Source organism: Petromyzon marinus, chromosome 3, assembly GCF_048934315.1.
Source record: "Petromyzon marinus isolate PM22_M1 ecotype Great Lakes invasive population chromosome 3, UKy_Petmar_22M1.pri1.0, whole genome shotgun sequence".
In the NCBI taxonomy this organism is placed as follows: domain Eukaryota; kingdom Metazoa; phylum Chordata; class Hyperoartia; order Petromyzontiformes; family Petromyzontidae; genus Petromyzon; species Petromyzon marinus.
This window is the reverse complement of record NC_133669.1, coordinates 22,297,676-22,321,173: the sequence shown is the minus strand read 5'-3', so window position 1 is coordinate 22,321,173 and position 23,498 is coordinate 22,297,676. Positions and strand designations below refer to the sequence as shown.

Genomic DNA, 23,498 nt, shown 5'->3' with positions numbered 1-23,498 from the left:
GGCTACACACACAAAAATCCTATTGGCTTTAAATTAGAATGAATTTTTAACAAGGACCAGGAGAAAAATGGAGAGTTGTGGTGAGAGAGAATTGCTGTCGATACTGCCAGGACCTTGGACTTTTTAAAATGTCTCCGAAAATGCTTTCGTCCCGCCAGGCCTGCGATTCACCGGTGAAACAAAAAAACATGCCCAAGAGAATAACTTAAAGCATTTCATACACCGTATTCAACACTCCTGAGCGATTCCTAAATACCCGAGAGACTTTGTGCACAGGTGTTTCAGATCCTAAAGGGCTGTTGTAAATTTTAATCTGAGAATAAATGCATAAAACATGCTTCCTGTGCACATTAAAGCATCCCCCACCTTTTATTTATTTTTCTATCAACTTTTTCTTCTCCAATTTATTTTTCGTCTTGAAAGAGCGGTAACCAGAACAGCGAGATGGATCGCGGCCTCCACTCGTCAGGATTCCAGTTGGATTGGCAGACTTTAGAGCAGGAAAATGCGTAAGATGACAGGCCTAAAAGAAAATAAAAGGATGAAGAAATTAATCAAATAAATTGCGAGCGATATTGGTTGACTGGCACATGAAACGGGAATCATGCAATACAAATCTCGCTGCAACACTGCTCTCGATGCATTTGAGAAGCAAAAAAAAGTACCTAAGCGTACTGTTAAGACAACAAGAAAAATACGCATGAATCACTAAGTTGTTTTCTTGGTTTCACTTAGGTTCCTGTCAATGATTTAACGCGATATTCACAACTGCGAGTGCTGAAAATTGTCCCACCGACGCACAATCATTGTGTTTTGTGCGCCTCTCGTGCAAAATGTCCCTCGCTTTGCTAATTAATCTCCGGAGGAGAAAAAAAAACGCTGGCCCACATTATCAAATTACAAATGCCACAGAGATTTCCTATTATGACGGGAAGTTAAACTGTTGTCAGCCGACCGTTAATTGCCATACAAAACAGAGATGACTAATGTGCAGAGTTAATTTCTGTAATTACATAACCGTGGAAAGGAGGGTGGGGGGGGGAGAAAATCTTATAATTTAATTTTGCCAGTTAAACAGGATGAAATTAATTATGGCTTGGCTTTATCGCGCGCTGCATGCGGACACTTAATTTTTCGAATTAGACCTTGAAAGGAGCATTAAACGCCAAAGCATCAATTTTGGGGATGCAAGCTCTTTGCCTAAAGGGGACGCAGAACGATCGTGTTGTGAACAAAACTCGAAGTGCGATTGCTGAGAGTCGCACCAATTACATCTGCCCTGGCAGCGCCGAGCTTAGCACCGGCGACTCTTCTATCATGCTCCATTGTGGGCACACGTGTAAGCGTTGCATTTAATCCCAAGTCTGCGTACACAGAGCTGCAGTTAAGTTGTACTCCCGATAATGAAAATGACAATGCAGGATAAATGCCTCGCTATGCACAATTGAGTCATATTCTTCCATTGTATTCCTCACCATACTTTCTCATTATAGATTTTACAAACAAAGAGCTGATTGGTGCTTAAGCTCGGAGTGCTATTAATGGACCTCGTGATGGATGGCTGTAAACGTACGTTCATTGTTTTTATCCTTCATATCACCACCCCCCAAGGAGAAGAGCGCCAGTCGCCAACGAGTTGCCCTTCATTAAACAAATTCGGACTCGCAATTGTTTCACGGTCCAAATAAGAATCACAATGCCTTTATTCTGCGGCATTTATTTTAAAGAATTTCGCAAGTCAGCAATGATATGCGCCTCTATGCTGATACTCTGGGTTACGCGCCCCCTCCCCCCCCCCAAGTAACGCGCACCCTGCCGCCTTCCCTCCACACTCCCCACGCGCGCTCATACGAACGTATCCCGACCTTCTCCACGCCGTTCGACTGAAAGGGTTTCAAGGAACGCCGCCGTTCCATCACTTAATAATAATGCAACAAGCGGGCTAATTTCTCAGGGCGCCGGGAAGTACAAAAAAAAGCAATGCATGCAGAGGCAAATTACGACCCAGAGAGCAATGGAGAGGGCGACAACGGAATGAAAGGTCTTAAAAGGTCATCTTTCAAAAAAAAAGGTGCGGGGTGGGGGAGGGTCTCACTCGCTTGCCACACACTTAACCCTGTTAATCGGGCGCGTTATCCACTCAACATCCACCCCCCCCCCACCCAAGCTGGGGCATTGCGTCTGTGCTCCAGCAGACAGCCGCACTTGTGCCCGTGAGTACATCGGGTAATCTGCTGCTCAGCCGGGCGAGTGTTGGGCTGCACATTCACAGGAGTGACGACAAAGTGCTCGTTGTAAGCTCATTATCAGCTCGAGGGCTCCACACGGCGCCCCGTGGGGAAGAGGAGGAGGATGAGGGGGGAGGAGGGAGGAGGAGGGGGGGAGGATGACGAGTGCGTGGGGCTGTGTTCGAGGGGGGAGGGGGGCATGTCCAGTCACTTCCCCTACCCCCCACTACCACCTCAGTGAACGCACCGGCAATCCCGATGGATCCGACGCTCTAGCGAGGGAGCGGAGTGAGTGGGGGTGGGGGGAGAAGTGGGTACCGCTACTCCTTGCTGCAGGGCGCGGCAGGATGGTGGGGGGGGGGGAATGCAGCGTGTGATCAGATGAACAGGGTTGCACGTGAGGAGGTGGCACGTGCCGCTCCGTGCGCAGAGGCACGCGCTGTAGGGCGCAGTGCCCACCGGCCTCGGGTGTGCAGGAGGCGCGACGCGGGGAGGTGGGAAGATGACGACGATGGGAGCTCTGTCGCAGCTGAGGCGCTTGAAGGGAAGAGATTGGCCGGGCAAATAGCGGTGTGACCTGGGCCGGTAATAACACAGGATGTCCCACGGTTGTATGAAAATACTTATACACGGTATGTGTATGAAAGTGTGAGAGAGAGAGAGAGAGTGAGAAGAAGAAAAACACTTTCGGTGACTTGTACTACCCGTGACGGTCTGAGGTTTAGAAACATGGTTAGGGATGGAAAGTATAGACCAAGTGCACGAAGCGTGGGAGAGATGCACGCTTGTAATTACAATGGAGAACGCGTGCCGGTTACTCTCACCGGTGGACTTGGAACGGAGGCGTCGCTAGATGGGATGGATGGTGAAAGATGGTCAAGAATGACCACCGTAATGAGCCAAGAATGTCTGTTTGTGTGTAACGCGCGTGAAGTCACTCCACATGCCGCACCTCCCGTCATTAATATTCATGAGCGGGTGGATTTTTACACACGCAGGTCGAGCGGAAATATTTGTTTTCGCAAAATTCGCTTGAAGTTTGACGTTTCTTTATTGAAAGTGAATCTAATAAATAATTATACGCAGCAACAAAGTCGATTTGGTGTCTTTATTTATTTCTTCAGCACTTGAGACAAAAGGTAAGTCTAATTTATGCTTCTACGTTATGGTAAAATAGACATTTCTCGGTGATTTTCCAGACATTTTATCGAATTCCAATTTATTTCAACACCAGCGACCGAAATCAGAAGAGAATAAAGTATCAGAGCAGTGAATTTCAACAAATTGAAGGTCAGTTATATACAGTGCTACAGTGACATTAAGTGAGGTGTTTTATGACGTAGTTTTGTGCCAGATTCACTGCCATTAATACAGTGCTACAGTGAAATGCAGTGAAGTGTTTGATGGCATTCTTTGGTGCAAGATTCACTGCCATTAAATTTACACAAGATGCGATTATACTCGGCTCAATTTTTTTCGTAAATATTACGGCTTCCGTCCTATGGCGGGCAAACAAGCTAGTAATAACATTCTAGATTTGAAGCTTTCGTGACTGCAAGGATTCATACGCCTTGTTTTTTTCGGTGAAGTCACGTAGGTAAAAAATTAATAAATAATGAGAACAACTACATTTAGTTAAACGAAAGCAACGAAATTTAGTTGTTTATTTTAATTTTATATTTTACCTACGTGACTTTACCGAAAAAAACAAAGAGTAGTAATAACAACATACTGTATTGGCAGTCAAGGAATGCAATGCATCCGAGTGGCCATCTACCGATGAGACTGAGTGATTAAATCATTCAGCATGCAGGTGCTAGGTGAATTATTGCGTAAGTCTGTTGGACTTATTTCGCACCGAACGTTGCCAACCGTGCTAATCGGAGGTGCGGGGGAAGGATCGTTGGAGAGACAGGGGTGGTTTGGGGAGGCCTTCATCTAGCAGTGGATTGGCCATGGCTGACGCGATCATGTTATACAAGGAAACGTAGATAATTTCGTTAAGAATGTTGCCGAATGGATGTCTCCAGAATAAAACAAGTCAATGCATTGTCATGGCCAGACGGCCAAAATGACGAGTAAAGAGATTTGTTTCCGTAAGTCAAATGACTTTTCTTTTGCATTAATACGGGATCAATTTGAAAATCTCTAAAATGAGTAGCGATGAATGCGTATCGCCATTAGTTTAAAATGTTTTTTTAATCATTATTTTACACCACGGGTCACCAAGGAAACGCCTCAACCGAATCCCAGGGCTCTTATTTCAGGAGGGTCCTGTCTGGTTTTCTCAGCAGGGGGCGATGGTGCCGTCGCCACCGCTGTATGTCATCCCCATTGAGTCATTCTGCAGGCAAACTTTCAGCATTGGGATACTGTGGCCAATACCAGATACATTGCACGTTGTTTAAGCTTACTCTTAACATGCTGTGAAAAATAGAAATATCATCGGTTTTCCATAATAGAGGTTTTTTGGGGGGTTAGATCGCGTAAATATATAAATGTGTCGTTAAAACCCGACACAGCCAAGTAGTAAGGGTTGTCACGTAAACAGAACGTGCCAATTCGTCACTAGTATAGCACATCTACGCCTCTATATGAGGAACAAAACAGGAGGACTTCTCCACAAATGTGGCTGTCGCCTGATGAAGCTAGTTGTAATTACTGGCGAAACGTCGTACTAAGAGTTGTAAATATATTCTTGGTTCTTTCGGTAAAGTCACGTTGAAGGGAAACAATACAATAATAAAATATATATAAAACAATATAATTCTCACGACGTTTCGACTGTAACACAAACAGTCATCAAATGTGTCTTGCCGTTGGTTTTCACACCTGATGATGACTGTTTGTGTTACAGTCGAAACGTCGTGAGAATTTTATTGTTTTATATATATTTTATTATTGTATTGTTTCCCTTCAACGTGACTTTACCGAAAGAACCAAGAATATGAATCACTGCAGTCACGAAAGCTTTAAATCAAAAGATTGTAAATGTTGTGGCTTTGCTCTCCAACACACCGGTGTGCCGTACTAGTGACGAATTGGCCACGTTCTGTTTACGTGACAACCCTTACTAGTTGGCTGTGTCGGGTGGTGGTGGGTTTTAACGACCCAACATTTTTATATTTACGCAATCTAACCCCCAAAAAAACCTCTATTATGGAAGACATCGGTTTCCCAAGAGGCAAATTGTATTTTTTCTCCAAGTGAAACAAAAAAAATTAAGGCCGCGCAGTTATGTTCATTATACCTTTACAGTGGTAAAGGTATTTTTTTTCGCCTGTGATTCAACACCACTGTTCGTAATGTCCGTGAAATATAAATAAATATAGAGAGTGGACGCTCACACAATCTGGTATTTTAATATCCACTGAAGATTATAGGGGAAACGCAAATAAAAACCAGGCATTGCCAAGTGATGGCAGTGGCCTTATTTTGACGTCATCTATATTATTTTACGTGATATATTATATTATTTTGACGTCATCTATGTTATTGCAGTGCACTGTTGTGCAGCTCAGCATCATTGGACAGAGGAGGCAGAAAGGGCAGTTGCATTAACTGATAAGCTGCCGATTCAGCGCTATCCGCTAATGGCAGTAGCCAGGTTTTTACAGCGCATGGGTGTAAATTTTAAGGCCCCAGAGACTCGTTAATCAGATGGCAGAGTGGCGTGAGTACAGTTGCCATGATGTTCACTTTGCTTTCTCTCCTCCCGCGCAAACTCATACCTCCGTCTGCTCCAGCAAATATGAGCCTCCCGGCACAACGGTGGAATTAATTCGCTCGCTAACAGCGACGAAATTAAAAGTGTGTACATTTACACGGACGTAACGATTTTTTTTCCCGAAAAAAGTTTTCCCCTTAAAACAAAGAGCAAAACTCGAGGGAGAAAAAAAGTCACTGCCACGTTGAAATTCCAGCCACGGGCGCACATAAATCAGCGCCAAAATCTCGCCATAACTCGGGTATACGGCACCCATATGTAGTTCGCAGTCGGAATCAGCCATATCCCGAAGCCATAAAGGCAACACATGGAGCCAAGCGGGCCATTACGGTATGAGATTGCTGTGGAGAAGGAAACCCACTGTCGCTCCGCCAGCGATATTTCACCGGAACAGCAGATACACGCTATTGACACCCTTCATGTGCATCCCTTACATGATGCAATCCTGCACATGCCTCGTCGCAGGCTGTAGTTTTTTCTCTCTCACCCCCCCCCCCCACCCACCCACCCGCCGCTCTCTTTCTGACTCGCCTTGCCAATTCATTGCCGTCACGGTGCGATCAATCAGGCCAAACGTGGCAAGCCGTCCTCCGCCCCCGTAACTTTTCCACTCCTAAATCCAACTATTCAATTGCTGCCATTGCGAGGGCTGCCTTGTGAAGGCAAAGAGGCTGCTCGGCATACATGGGGATGCTGACATCTGCAGGTAGTGTGGTAGAACTGGCCAAAGGAAGCCACACACACAGACAGATGAGCATATGTTCCATTCGAGTTTTTTTTTTTTTAACGAAAAATACCCGTTGAAATCCAGTGTATGTAGAAATAAAATGCCTTTGCAATGAACAATTATGATACGTTCACGTATTTTACAAGAGCTGCACAATTGTTGAAAATCTAATGGTTTATAGTCCAATGGTTACCCAATGATACGAAACAATACACCCGCTGTAAGGTGGACATTAATTACCCGGTGATAATAATTTTCAACAGAAATCAGCTGTGTGCTTAGTGTCAGCCTGAGCTCATGCATATTTTTTAAAGACTTCGAACTACTTTGTAAGGTGAAAAATATCTTTGCAGTGACTAAATATAAATATAGATAAACACACAGCACTTAAGTCAACACAGACTCTCAGCGGGCTCTCACTCGACTAAATAATGGAAAATGGAAAAGTGAAAATATACATGAAATACAGTTAAAAGGGCTGCACAATGCCACACGATACATAAACACAATTGTGGACATTTATGTTTTCAGGGCATTTATTGTCCCCTGCTAGACAGGCACTTTAATTAAAAAATAATGGATCTTTAGTAAAGATACAAAAGTTAAAAAACTGTTCTCCTCATCACAGTATTTTAAAAATATACGTTTCATCATGTGTTCGCTTTCAACGCAGTACGTTATGAAGCTGCATATACACATCACGACGTGCAACAAAAATACCCCGACTATTTTTGGGCAATGTGACCTTTAATAGCAAGCGGTTAATTTGACCATGACACAGTGCACACGAATATACATTTTTTTTGCACAGAATTATGGGGTCGTTAAGGCTGCATGCAAGCGAGACAGGCTTAGAGGGCTCTCCGAAGGATGCAGCTTAGCGGCACAATGATGATTACTTTTCAGAGCCCACTGCATGCATACGATATTGGTCACAAGGACACCGTGTCAGAGTAAATGAAAACAAGATACAGTCAATGGCTCCACATTTTTTAACTGTAGGACAGACATGGATTAGGTCCAATGGCTGAGAGTCATTTTTTCTGGCGTGCAATGCAATGAATTACATTTTGTTATTCATGATTTATTTATGTAACATTCATCATACCAAATCTGTGTTTAGGTATTATATATGCAATTAATTTGTCACAAGCGTTTAACCAGACAGACAATTAAGATACGTTATCTATTTTGACCAAAGTAGTCGCTGTTGGTATTCGTAACTGCATAGGGATATTTATCACTATTATTTTGCAATTTAATTGTAGGTCATTTTAAGATGTAGAATTTCAGGTTTCACCATTGGGAAACGATAGGCCTCCGAATGGGCTACTTCGGCAACATCACATGTCAGGATCCTTAACCAATTTCTCTTTCTGGAATGCAACACTGCCACTCGAGTAAATATGTCGAACACATTAAATAAATAGGCTCCCGGCGATTCATAGTTCATGCACCTGGACCGCACAGAGAGACACGTTACACAAGAGCTGAATCCCAAACACAGGGGCCTGCTCATTTTGAATTGAAGAGCGCGCAATCGCTTGTCTACGACAGCCAGACCGTCACCAACACTTGCACTCCAAAGCAAGCATCGCTTCTCAGCCGGCCACTACAATGATCTCCAGTCCTGGGTTATTCGGAGCTCAAGTTGTTTGTCCGTCGACAAAGGGGGCGTATTTGTCGGCTCCGACGCTAGGCGGCGCTGTTCCTCTACAGCGGCTAACTAATCTGAATCGGAGCATCCTTGTTCTGACATTGACGAATACTGTGAAGCCCTTCAAAAGCAGGGACCTGCAGTATTCATAGTTATCGACGAGAACATATTCACGCACGCACGCACACGCGCGCGCCCGCGCGCATGACAATGTCTGATTGTAAGTAGCAATCCTTCAGAGTATTCATAAAAGTCACCCACCAGAGGTGTCTCAACGAGCAACGAACAACGGACACTTTCCCAGGACCGAGTTGATGCAACAACAAAAAAAGGAATTTAGGAAGACTCCGTGCTAAATATACTTTTAGAAGGAAACCCGCCCCACCCTCCACATGGATTTTGCGTCGGTAAGCATCGACGCCGCGTATTCTCACTTTGTGTGCCAAAGTAACAGCGCAAGACTGTTGCAAATGCCCCCCACACCCCCCCCCCCCCACCGGGGGGCACGTGATCAGCTGCTACTTGCCGGCGAAGACAAATAAGGGTCTACGAAGCAGACAGAATTCCCGAGCGGGAGGCTCTCACTTCAAACGAAAAAAGCCCCCCCCAAAAATGTGAAGAAACACCCCCGTGAAAGCAAAGCTCGAAAATAAATAAATAAGACGCAGGCAGACGCACCCTTTCTTGCTCTCGATCCCGGGCTGGTCCAGTGTTGTAATCGCGAGGAGCTTGAGACGGTGACTCTGAGCGGCACTTGGAGCGCAGAGAAGGCGAGCGATACCCCGCGCACCTCCTCAAATACTCCTTTGCTCGTGCTAAGTTTCTTTTTTTTTGGTCCTCCTTTTTTTTTTGGCTGGACTGGAAGATGTTTGGGAGGAAAGATGGGGGATAAGAATTGGCAGCGGGTGGGTGTGGCAGAGAAGGTCTCGATGATGATGTGGATTTGTGGAGGAGGAGGCGGTGGTGGTGGTGGTGGGGGGGTGATGGGGGAAGGGAATGAGCAGGAGGAGCGGGGGGTTGTGCGGCTTGGAATCGCAAAGACCTCATAAAGTACACTTCAAACGCCGTGGCCAGTGGTGGCAGTAATCCAATGCCAGGCGCTGGGCCGTGCAAATCTACAACAAATGTTACGCCGGGGTGCAGCTGTTGTGCAAATGTGGCACGGAGGAACGAGAGAGGAGGAGGAGGAGGGAAAAAACCGCAGAGGAAAATATATAAATAAATATAATTGGGCCTAATAAGCATCAGTGCCAGGCCAGTTCCCTTGCTCTAGAGGGCACATATGCTCCTCAAGGTCCAAAATGAATTTAATAAACAGTTCAATGACTTTGGAAATAACATGCGGAGAAAGCAATGGCTCCCGGTGACCAGACAGTGAGGTCTGCTTCGCCTGCATCCTGACCAGTACCGTCGACAAATAAAACAAGAACAGCAACCATGTTTGCCCGTGAGATATCAGTTGTGATGATTATCATGGGCATGCTAGACATGACAGCTGCTTCCAGTGCTGGGAGCATCAATGTACACCAGGTAAAGATAGGTTGAATCTCAGCACAGGGTAATCCAAATGGATTTTTTTTTCCCAATGTATAGTTGGCGTGAGGGAATGTATTATAGTATGGTACTTACAAGAAGTATTACCAACCCCGCCCCATCAGTTTCTCACAGACATGTGGAATTCCCTGGGAATTATACAGAATCACCCCAAAGACTGTTGATACAGCATTACCACATCTGACTGCGCGGGACACAGCAAGGCATTGCATTGTTAACGTAATCTGAAATTTCCTTGGCAGATTACAAAAAATGACCTTGATTGTTTGCAACAATTAATATACATGACATCGCATGAATCAGTGCGGTCTTCCGGACATACAGTACCCTGGCGTCTACAAACTAAGTTGCCTCTGTGGTAGTAGTTACATTGGAGAAACCAAACGACATGTCTCGGACCGCATTCGTGAACACAAAGCAGACCTAAAACACGGTAGGACCAACACCTCGGCCGTGGCAGATCATTGTTATAATTCAGTAGGCTCACATGACATTGAATTATCCAAGACAGAGGTTCTTTGCAAGCCATCTGGCTACCATGAGTGGTTCGTTCATGAGGCTATCCACATTTACAAACACAGAGACAATTTCAACCAAGAAGATGGATTCTAGCATAGCAATAATTGGAAGGATTTGATAAACCATTTCGGGTCTTAATTGATTGTTCACGCTTACGGTGGCTTTCAGACCGCATCCATTATTGTCGTCTCCCCCCTCCTCTTTTCCGAACATAGATGGACTCGTCCATCTGAATAACTGCTAAATCGCTCTCCGTGGTGCTAACGTTAAAAAAACCGCCACTTTTTTCAAATTTTCTTGCTGTGGTTTTCACACCTGATGATGATTGCTTGTGTTGCAGTCGAAACGTCGTGAGAATTTTATTGTTTTATATTTGTATTATTTTATTGTTTCCCTTCTACGTGACTTTACCGAAAGAACCAAGAATATGAATCCCTGCAGCCACGAAAGCTTTAAATAAATAAAAATATTACCAGCTTAACAAAAAATCCAACAGAGGTTGCTGGGTGGATCAGAGATCAGAGGATGGGAATGGAACCGCTGAGGTCCTGGGTTTGAATCCAGGCGGCCAATTGTGATTACGACCACATGGAGTTGATGGTCTCGGCCCAGTCACCAAGACTGCGCTGAATTTTGCTGAATTCCATCTCTGAGAATTAAACACCGGCTTTTACTCAAGCGACGAACACAAGACTCATATGCAGAACAACGTTGGAGGGAAGTGATGCCCTTTACCGTGTGGGGCAGAGCTCACTTGAGGGATCTTTGAAGTAGCTCTGTGATATCCGCGTCTTCCGCGGGATGTTCTCAAGTGCGAAGGTGCTGCATTACTCTGCGAGAAATCCAAATGGCTAGTTTGTCTCGCAACATGACGGCTGACAACAAAATGGGATGAAACTGCTTGGAAAAGGGCCAAATAATGTGACCAGTACAAATAAAACAAATCCAGTACGAATAGCTTCCATATATACACGGACCAAGATGAATATGTACCAAGCTTCAATTCCACTATATAGCACCACCAACTTAAGCAACGTGGCAACAGAGTGGAGGAATGTTATGTGGGGGGGAGTTATTAGATTAATCAGAGCGATGAGCTTCACACGCGAAAGCAACATGATTGGTCCCAATTTAAAATATATATTTTCGTTCTGAAGGTTAGCAAAAACATAAACAGTGCAGAAGGTTGGAATGGATCTGGAGACATTTATAGAGCTCAAACGACACCTTACATACACTTCTCATCTTATAGGCACAAAGTCTAAGATCCCCCATGTAGCCTTACACACATTATTGGAGCAAGTGCTGTTAGCGAGCGCCTATGAAAGCCAGCATGGCACACAAGGGGGGTGGGTACCCAGTGGCAAGACAAAGGCGGCCGGGAATGGTGCCCAGGACAAAGACAAAGATCCCCCGCATAGCCTTAACAGACTGTTGGGGCAAATGCTGTTAGTGAGCACCTTTGAAGGCCAGAATGGTACACGAGGAGGTGGGTGGCCAGCACCACGCCCGGCCGCCTTTGTCTCCCTTGCGGTGATGTTTACACACCTGGGAGAGGCCCAGAACCAGTTCAAATAGTCGTCACTGGTGTTGGCCGTGAGCGGGAATCAAACTCGGGTCGCCTGGGTTTCTAGCACAGCGCGCTAACCGCTGCACTACCTAGCGCTACACTATCGCTCCCCACAGGACACACACGCGCATACACACGTGCATACACACATACACCAAAGACAAAGATAACCATTTTGCCTTCTAGACACACACTCATTCACACGTGCGCACGCACTTGCACAAACACCTTTTCAGACAACAGCTGGTGTGCACTTATTTACAAACTGCTGACCCTACAGTCAACAAAACCCACATCAGCAATTTTACAACTTTGCTGGGATCAAGGGGTGTCAGCAATAACCTATTTGTTGGCCGTTTTGCAAAAAAATGTAACTTTTTCCTAAAACTGAATATAAGCCGACCGTGAGTGACCTTTTGTCATTGAATAGGCAAGCAGCGCAAGATCCAAGCAATACAACTTAACATTACTGGATCGTAAACAGATGTACCGCGAGTACATTGCAGAAACACAGATGCTTATCAGGCATGGCATTATTGAATAGAAAAATGTTTTAAATTATAATAGGATTCCACCTCCTTTCAGACAATCAATTGCGTGACACTTGGGATAAAATCTCTCCGTCGCTCGATAGGTTGAAGGATTTTGAAGTGGTTAATCCCACGATTTAAGTTGGCATGTAGATGCTTGCAATGAGAATCGCATCACAACAGATTTGTTGTCTCTAGCAAATGTCTACGTAGCACATCAATTAAAGTAAAACGAAGCACACTGTACACTCCACGGGACCAAACCGACCTTAAAGATTGTACAATGCTGGCACGCGGTTATGTGAAACACAACGTTTTAATTCCAAGCCAACACACAGGAAAAGTGGGTGAATTGTGCCAATGGTCCCATGCCGATACACCAGGAATTATACCTCTCCGGGATCGGATCAATACCAAAACTATTTTTTTTTATTTTACCAGGTAAGGCCCACTGAGCCATATAGCTTTTTTCGACAAAGCGACCTGGCCACGAATGAAAGTCCAACGAAGCGGCTTATCACGTGGATATTTATAGCAGCCGAATACTCGAAACGCACGTTTCTAAATGTGGAGGGTGAAACTGGTGGACCCGAAGAAAAATCCACGCGACCACAGGAAGAACATGCAAACTTCAAATATACGGGATCGAATCCCACGTCCTCCTGTATACCAGGCGAGGTAGTAAAACATGTCGCCACCGGGGGAACCCGGAGTACCCAGAGAAAACCCACACATGCATGGGGAGCAATACAGATGCTGCCACTAGCGCCTCCGCCGCTACCTCCACAGCACCCAATGCTCTCTCAGCCGCCATCAACCATCTTCACAACTTCAGAAGTGCCGCACTATATTGTAAAGAAATCGACGTGATGACCTCATAGGTCATCCAGCAGGCAATATCGTGGCCAGGCGCTAGGAGAGAGAGAGAGACTCATGACATCCATTTTCAGCCCGTTCGGTCGCCCGTATTTCAAGGGCCTATCTTACAGGGCGGATGACGATGGTATAAATTACAACACGAAGCTCAAAGTAAAACCACAGGTAAAAAAAAGTTTTGTGCGATGTATTTCAGATTGGGCAGATGCACCGACGGATAGCGATGAAGGAAGGAGCAGTGAAATTTATGGGCCACTGAACATGGCTGCTTTTCACTGTCAACGCCAACTGTTTATCAGCACTTTTGTTTTGGATTACTTTTCATCCTGTCTTCACCGGCCATCCAAAATGATTTGGTTGTCTCTGCTTTTTTTGTTTCTATTTTAATCACTCGATGTTATCCACCAAGCACAACAACCCGTACGCAGCCACTTGCACCCGCGGCGCACAAAGCAAACGTATCACTGCAAACACCGGAGATGAAATGGCTCCAAACACAATTCGGCAACAACGCAATGACGTAGTTTCCCACGGAATAAAAACAGAGCCAATCGTGTTGGGCATGCAAACAAGTGATTTAAAAAACACGGCACGGCAACCGTCTTCTTCAACACAACACCTGTAGTAGGCGTTTACAAATGTTACACACTGTATCTGTTTGCTTAAAAAATATCAAAGTGGGGATGGCAGGGGTGGAGGGGATAATTAATTGTTAAAGTATGTGTCGAAACATATCCACTTTAAAACCTCAACAATATAGAACGAGAGATTAAACTGAAAATCAACACACAATTACGCCGGGATTGTATTTTTAGAAAGCACACTCATGCTGCAAAGGCCGGATAGAAAATGTCTCATTACAGTATTGTGGCCCCTGACAACGGCGGTGCGGTGGCGAGATGTTAACTATCTCTCCTGGTGTACAGGAGGTTATGGCTTGGATCCCCGCCCCTGACGCCTTTATATTTGGAGTGTGCATGTTCTCCCCGTGGTTGCGTGGATTTTTCCCCAGTTCCCCCGGCTTTTTCTCTTCACATTTAAAAAGCATGCGTTTAGAGTATTTGGCTTCTAGAAATGTCCACGTGATAAGCCACTTCGTTGGGCTATCATTTGTGACCAGGTCGCTTCTGAAAAAGAGTTGTTTGGCTCAGTGGGCCTTACCTGGTAAAATAACAAAAAAAACATTTTAGTTAGTTTCTAAATTAAAAATTTGTGTCACTGGTTTATCACTCGAAGATATAATAAGAAATAACGAAACCTAATATCAGGTAAAGGTTATCTCTATTTTATTTCAGTTTCATTCTCAAACGATTTCACATGCGCATTTTTGGATTGAGGACGATATTCAGCGATACACGAATAGAATAAAATGATTTATACTACAGGGATGTCAAATAAATACTTGCTTAATGTTTCCCATTCAGGTCATCGTGCAAATCACTCTCAAAAATGAAGATAACATTCAATTCAATTAACTTATCCAGATGACGTATACGCAGCAAAACACGATGGTAAATCAAATAATATGGACGTCCATTTGACTTATACTCATAACATTGGCGGTGTATCATCGTTGCATCGATATTATGAGCTTCCTCCAGGTTCAGAACCGTAGCATTATGTTATATCATCATACCAACATTCCCATAAAAAGCAGGCTGCTGTTCTGCTGCTTAAAAAAATGAATAACTCTCGATTGATTGGGATGTGACCTTGAGAGAAGGTTCCAAACGATCAGTACACACCTCTTCACCGATAAAGTAAACACTTCTGATTGTACAGCTGTCCTCATTATTTACGACACAATTACCAGTGTTCAAACACGTCGTTGATTTGCGTTACACCCCCCCCCTCCCCAAATGTAGTTTAAAAACAAAAACATTTAAAATGAAGCAACATTAAAACAGAAACATAAATGTGTTTGCAGCGAAAGACGAACACAAAGTTCAAATGTATTTTTGGCGATGAAGGAGATGAATGGAGTTGGTACGGCGGCGCAGTAGCCAGTGCAGTGCAGAGTGCACCACTCCACCCAAGTTAGATTCCTGGCCCAGGCTAATTAATGATCAGTACTGTAGCCGGTCCTGTTAGCTCCTCCCACACCCTTTCATCCTAAGCCGACCGTCAACCCACAGTAGCCAGCATTTTGAAGCATGCTCAGTTAATCCCGACCACCCACATGGTGTGCCGAGGACATTTATCTAGCAGTAAACATAGGGCTATAAATTATTGTTTTGTGACAAAGGTAGTATTCCCAAGCACTCAACAGCTAACCCCCCCTAAAAACCTCTTATGGATAATATTGGTCGCGATAGCCTGCGTGTTAAACTGACTCAACAGCTGTAACGCTCCAAAAAAAAAATAGTTTACGTGTCTCAACAAAACCCTACGTGACGTCAAACAAACGTGCATAGCTCATTCAAAGAAAAACAATGTAGAATTATCTGCACCCAGCGATTGAAAACAAATAAAATCCACAGACAGATATGCATCGATGTTCCGCGTGTGTCATTTCCCAACCTCGGTGCTCTTTGTTTGGACATCCGATGTGACGCGGTTCTGTGCCCTCACCTCGCTGTCTTCTTTCCCCGTACAACTGCTGCAGTCAACCTTCGAGTCCTGCGAGAGTGACAAAATAAACGAGAAAACGGGGGGGGGGGAGGGGTGGTGTTAAGGGCGAGAGCTTTTCAACTTTGCCTGCGATTCACGTTTTGAAAGCGTCAAAATAAACAGCCGTTCCCCCACTCATACACACGCGCGCTGGCGCGTGCGCGCATTGTCATCCTATCAGCCGTGATCTACCCACTGCTGGATGAAGGTGTTCCCCACCCCTCCCCCACGTCTGCCCCGCCACCCCAAGCCAAGCCGGCGCGCCATCTCTCACGCGTCTGAGCGACGGGATTCCATCCACGCCAGCTCCTGCACACGAGCGGAGTCCACTGCTCCGTCTCCACGGCGGGCGGAGCCGTCGCCGGCCCCCCCCCCATCCCCTGCCACGCGGGACGCCGCTCTGTAGCTCGTCACGACCTCAATGCACTTGAGCCTCCATTCAAACGAAGTTTCGGTTTCCCCCCTCCCTCCCCCCCCAAAAAAAGGTCCTCAAATATGCCCCTCTTACAGATATTCATTTTGGTCATGTCGATGCCGTTCAACCTTCAAAGATTGTCGCAGATATAAATATTCTGACGGGGTTTTATTTTTCTTTCGGTAATGTTTATTCACCAAATGATCCTTATGGCGGTACCCCGGGGTACCAATTATTAATAAAAAAAAATAGCCGAAGAAATTTAATATTTAATTTCTGAGACACAATTTTTTTTTCCAGGGGTGTTACTTAACTCCGCGACTGGGGTACCAATCATTCCGAAATCAGTGCCACACTCCGCGATATCGAAACGCCAAACATCAGCGTCGAAAAATTCAACTTTGAATAGTGCATCGGGTACAGCTCGTCGAGACGAGTCGATTGCCGCATCGCCGATCATCGACAGCAGACTAAACATTAACTTGCGTCACGGACATCGTGCGAGAGCATGAGGGAACTTGTTGCATGCGACTTTTGTTTCGCTCGTGTTCATGTTAAGTTCAACACCACTTCCTTCTTTATTACGTTACTTAATCATCACCCATAGTACATTTCCATTGATTATATAATATACCAAAAAGACTAAGACAAAGATCCCCCGTGCAGCCTGAAGAGAGCGTTGGGCCAGTGACCGTTCGCAGGCGCCTATGAAGGCCGGCATGGCACACAGGAGGGTGGCTGGTTCGCACCACGCCTGGCCCCCTTTATCTCCCCAATGGTGATGGTTTCCACATCGCACCAGGTACTCAGTTGAGGCTGAGTCGACCTAGGGTAGGCCCAGGACCGGTTCAGATATCCGTCACCGGTGTTGGCCATGAGCTACAATCGAACTCGGAACGCCGGGTTCAAAGCGCAACGCGCTAACTGCGACGCTACCGCTCCCCCCAGTAGATACATTTCTACACATAATGTATAATACATATGTAGTGGAATTGACACGCGCATACAGGGGGGAATGGTAAAGACGCGCGAGTTATGGACAGTGGGGTTACGTCGGGCCGGCCAGGTGAGGCGGCGGGGAACTGTGCGGTAATGACGGGCCAATTAAGCCGGGGAGCGATGTACGGCTGTGATTGGCTGGGGTTGTTGTCAAGGACGAGGTGGCGTCGGAATGTCTGGGAATAGAGGGGGGCAAGTAACAGGTGCGGGGGTGAGGGGCACGGGGCGTCGGTGGCACGCGGACTAATTAATTGGTGGGTAATGAGAACGGGGATATATTCGGGAGACGGGAAGACAGAGTAGGAGTTGTGGTTGGGACCGGAACGACGCAGGTGTGGGAGAAACGGGGAGAAGACATAGGAGACGGAGCAGTGGAGCAGAGACAAGCAGAGACAAGGAGCGACTGAGAGTGATAGAAAGAAGCAGAGACGGGGAGAGAGACAGGGAGAGAGACAGGGAGTCAGGCAGGGAGAGAGACAGAAAGAGAGACGGGGAGAGAGAAACGGGGATAGGGACGGGGAGAGGGACAGAGAGAGAGACGGGGAGAGAGACAGAGACAGCGAGTGACGGAGAGAGGAGCAGAGACAGCGAGTGACGGAGAGAGGGACAGAGACAGCGAGCGACGGGGAGAGACAGAGACAGCGAGCGACGGAGAGAGAGACAGAGACAGCGAGTGACGGAGAGAGAGACAGAGACAGCAAGCGACGGAGAGAGAGACAGAGACAGCGAGCGACGGAGAGAGAGACAGAGACAGCGAGCGACGGAGAGAGACAGAGACAGCGAGTGATGGGGAGAGACAGAGACAGCGAGCGACGGAGAGAGACAGAGACAGCGAGTGACGGAGAGAGACAGAGACAGCGAGCGACGGAGAGAGGGACAGAGACAGCGAGCGACAGAGAGAGACAGAGACAGCGAGCGACAGAGAGAGACAGAGACAGCGAGCGACGGAGAGAGAGACAGAGACAGCGAGTGACGGAGAGAGAGACAGAGACAGCGAGTGACGGAGAGAGAGACGGAGACAGCGAGCGACAGAGAGAGACAGAGACAGCGAGTGACGGAGAGAGAGACAGAGACAGCGAGTGACTAAGAGAGACAGAGACAGCGAGTGACGGAGAGAGAGACGGAGACAGCGAGCGACAGAGAGAGACAGAGACAGCGAGTGACGGAGAGAGAGACAGAGACAGCGAGCGACGGGGAGAGACAGAGACAGCGAGCGACGGAGAGAGGGACAGAGACAGCGAGCGACAGAGAGAGACAGAGACAGCGAGCGACGGAGAGAGAGACAGAGACAGCGAGCGACAGAGAGAGACAGAGACAGCGAGCGACGGAGAGAGAGACAGAGACAGCGAGCGACGGGGAGAGAGACGGTGGGAGACAGGGGAAGAAGCGGAGCGAGCTGCGGCAAACAGAGGAACTGTGAAGTTATAGACGGAATGTGGAAAGTTGTAATAGAAGTGGTGTCGGAGAAAAGAATAAAGTTGTCCGCGTGAAGTCGACCACTACACATACATTAAAAGGGAGAAGGGATAGTGGAAGGTCCCACTATGTTACGTAACATTTCATTTTTTTCTCGGGTTTCTACCACAAATACAATTAATCAAATGTCTATGAAGAAAATGCTGTATGCAAGTGTAACAAACAAAAAACTTCGATTATAATTCCACAATACCGCAGTTGATTGTGCTATACAAATGTTTTAAAGACGCCAAAGTGTCCGGGATAAATGGTTTGCCTCGTAAGATTAATGGTTTGCCAATATTAAGTAACCCTCCCTGCCACGTGGTATACTGATGAGTCATGCACAGAGGAGGATTTTATTGACAATGGAGATGCCAATAGGGGCCGTCCATAAATGACGTCACGCGATTTTTGACCCCCCCCCTCAAATATGACGTCACAAAGCTCTGCCCCCCCCCCCAAACCTTATTTCCATTTAAAAAATTAAACATGCTTCAAATCGCTTTAAACTATTGTCATTGTAGTGCGTATTTAATGTGGCGCTGCACTCTGATGTTGTAGGAGTGTTTTTAAAACAATTCTATATTTATTTAAAGTTGCGCATTTTTATGTGACGTCACATTTCTCAACCCCCCCCCCCTCGTCACACATCGTCACAAATGTCTGACCCCAGCCAGCCCCCCCGCCTAGGTGCGTGACGTCATTTATGGACGGTTCCATAATGAAGATGACAAGTCAGTGACAATGCACCCCCCCTATCAACCCCTTGCGCTTAAGTTGCCAAACTGTTCTCTGCACTCGCGTGAGAGGGCTCCATTTTGATGAGACGAGATACCGTGAATGTCAAAACTGGTCCAGGGTTTTCTTGCATCGATAATCCCACTCCCAAAAATTCCGAGTGCCTTTGTGGGATGTATAGCAACACAAGAAATGCTCTCGAATGTTTTATGTGCAGAGACATATATGGGAAGGTCGCGAATTGCCTACTCATTTTGCTTTCTCCACGAGTTGCCTGTATTGTGGTTACATTCCCCAGATATGGTAAAAATACGCCCCAACCTGCCTCGCAAACCGAGGTTATAAAAAGTCCCCCCTTTAACCTGCACTGCCACTGCTGTCTCTCAGAGCACAGATCTCATCACTTCGGCGCGGTAATAAGTCGACACACCCGGAATATCAAGTGCAAAATCTAGGATTGTGGCGATTTGACGACAGATACTGCGATGTTAAGGTTCACTAGAACTCGTTGTGGTACATCATGGGACCTCCTTTGCCAGTACCAAAATATGAGAATGGGTTTCACCACTTTTTTTTCTGGCAACAAAACAGGTGTTAAGATGTTAAAACACCAAACTGAAACCTTTATACAAGGAATCATGTCTGCATTAACCACAATACTTGCGGTCAGAATGCAAACATAAAACGTACTCTGATAATATATGCATTGCCTTTGAAACTGATTGGTCCACACCAGGGACAGCTTTCTTATGAGCCTCGTCTCAAACGGTGTTAGACGAGAGGACTCCAAAAGGCGTACGGCATTCTGACCACAAGCATTGTGGTTAATGCAGACATGATTCCTTGTAAAAGGTTTCAGTTTGGTGTATTAACATCTTAACACCTGTTTTGTTGCCAGAAAAAAGGGGAAAACCTATTCTCATCGTGTGGTACAGTTTAGCAAATATCACATTATACTGGAAAACAAAAATACACAACAATGCCTTTGTCAATCTGTCATTTCCCAGCATGGCTGGAACCATGCCACTCAGTAACCACACCTATGCCACTCACCAACTACACTCATGCCATTCAGCAGCCGCGCATTCCACTCAGCAACCACCCATGCCTCACCAACCACACCCACGCCACTCACCAACCACACCCATGCCACTCACCAAACACCCACGCCACTCACCAAACACCCATGCCACTCACCAAACACCCATGCCACTCAGCAACCACACCCATGCCACTTACCAAACACACCCATGCCACTCAGCAACCACACCCATGCCACTCACCAACCACACCCATGCCACTCACCAAACACCCATGCCACTCACCAAACACCCATGCCACTCACCAAACACACCCATGTCACTCAGCAACCACACCCATGCCACTCACCAAACACCCATGCCACTCACCAAACACCCATGCCACTCACCAAACACACCCATGTCACTCAGCAACCACACCCATGCCACTTACCAAACACCCATGCCACTCACCAAACACCCATGCCACTCACCAAACACACCCATGTCACTCAGCAACCACACCCATGCCACTCACCAAACACCCATGCCACTCACCAAACACCCATGCCACTCACCAAACACACCCATGTCACTCAGCAACCACACCCATGCCACTCACCAAACACCCATGCCACTCAGCAACCACACCTATGCGACTCACAAATCACACTCATTCCATTCAGCAGCCGCGCATGCCACTCAGCAACCACCCATGCCACTTACCAAACACACCCATGGCACTGAGCATCAACACCTATGCCACTCAGTAACCACCCATGCCACTCACCAACCAGCGCGCGTTCTGATTGGCTCCCTCAACAATGACTGTACCGCCTTCTCCTGGCAAGCCCAGGGTATGTCAGTCACGTCGACGCAGAGGGGAACGGTGCTTCACAACATTTGTGTGAGCCACAAACCCTTGGTATATGGTGATGAGTGTTGTCCATTTTATTTTCCTATGTTAGTTACGAAATAAGAAATGCACAAACATTAAAGTTCCAAATAAAAAAGCAATTACCCATGACAGTGGTTATTCAAAATATTTTCAAAAATAATTGACTGCATGGCAATTATATGACCTCATAATTTTGTAGAGTAGTTACTGTGATTATATATGTATTAATTATGCAACTTAAAGTATGTTCCTTCTCATCTTCACCGGAAGTAAAGTTGCAAATGTCAAAGTCCTACACTCATGTCGGGCTTATGTTGCGTGAGGATCTTTTGTAAGTACTCAACAACAATGTTCATGTATACTCGAAGCATTCTACAGAAGATCACAAACATTAACATACTTTCAAATTGTGAAATGCCATTGCGGGCGGGGGGGGGGGGGTTACTGATATCGTGATGATTGTCATAGCATTAAAATTTATATGAAGCCGTGTAAGCATTTTCGCCAATGACCAAACCCTTCTCAAAAACTGAGATTTTCACGCACAAAACGGCGTCGGTTTCCGAGGTCTTGCGACGAATAATGCCCCAGCAGGGGGCACATTATCACCACTAATCACATCACCGTGAGCTCGCTTGACTGAGTATGCACTTTAAGCGCCGAAGTGGAATGAAATAACAACGCATTTTGTCTTTCGGATCGAGCGTGAGTGCAGCAAGGTGAAATTATCATCCGTTCAACCAAACAAGTCCTTTTGTAGAGGTTTAAATAAAATGCTGTTGTGATTACGAGAGAAAGGCATCACAATGACATTAACGATGTCTTGTAACGAACGTGTAATAGTTACAGTTGCACCAAATTAAATCATGATGATAAAAGGCGGAATGGTACAAAACATCCATCACATACAACAATAGCAGAGCGATTTTTTTCTAAAATATATAATGAAAAAAAAAACGTGATCAGCACAATGATTTATTTTCTCTGAAGCCTTTTAAGATTTTTCAATTTCTAATTAATCCCATTTTGATCCGTCAAAGAAACGCCCGACGTGTGCAGTACAAATCCCCGCCGAAAATTAGCGCCCTGAGCAAACAAAGTTCGGCGGATCGTCGCGAACGTTAACGAGCCTTCACCACTGGGGGTCAGGGGTCAACCTTCGAGGCATTCCTCCAGTGCGTTCCCCACGGCACGCCTGGGCCTTCAGTTCGTGGAGGGGCATCGACACCCCGCCGGAAAGCAACGTCCACCCGACGATCGGCGCGACCGGCGATGGTCACGGGCCCCCCCCCCCCCAACCCACCACCACCACCCTCGGGCTGCCCGCGAGTCTGTTATTACAAAGTACCCAAGAGGCCAATTGGGTGCCGGGGGGGGCCCTCACGCACCTCGCCGATAACGGCGCCGGCCCCGCTGGCCCAGCACGCCGCGCAAGGCTACGGATGCGCCCAGGTGGGCGCTGCAGGATGTGGATTTAAGACGTGGAAGCACGCAAACTTGAAGGGAAATCAATGCCGTGGCATTTAAAGACACAAATCCTTGATGTGCGCCATTAACGGGGGGGAGCGTGAGTTAGTGGGGGGGGGGTTCTCTCCTGGGTCACCATAAAAAAAAACTTTTCGACATGCTCCGGCGATGAAATTAATAAAAAAAAGCAGTCGGTTTCGTCTGAGCATTGAATATCTGCACTATACGGGAGGTGTAGCATTTATCTCCTCAGGTGTGGAGCTGACCATCCATCCGAAGGAATCGATGGCCCATTATCGACAACCCGCATCACAAGGTTGGTTGCAACGTAAAGTTGCTAAAGGCCAGCGCTGTCAGCTTTCGTCATGGTGGCAGAAGGCCGTCGAGGGTAGGCGAGGAGCTTTTCTTGTTGCATGGATGAGAACCTTTCCCAGTGTCACCTCTCCAGCTGAGCGGTCCTAATGTGTGACGAGCAAATACGGCTCTGTAATAAGGTGGGGGTGGGG

The 23,498-nt window shown here is 46.4% G+C and overlaps 1 protein-coding gene across 5 annotated transcripts in view; it reads right to left on the bottom strand.

The window, feature by feature from the left end:
* RBFOX3 (RNA binding fox-1 homolog 3) overlaps nt 1-23,498 on the bottom strand; it is a 308,060-nt gene that overhangs the window by 139,768 nt on the left and 144,794 nt on the right. For 3 of the 5 annotated variants that reach the window (XM_032979345.2, XM_076052884.1, XM_076052887.1), the window contains one exon: nt 15,909-16,007. In XM_032979345.2, the coding sequence (XP_032835236.2) occupies nt 15,909-16,007 (99 nt within the window). The remainder of the gene's footprint in view (nt 1-15,908; nt 16,008-23,498) is intronic. The other 2 variants (XM_076052877.1, XM_076052892.1) reach the window with 1 other exon arrangement.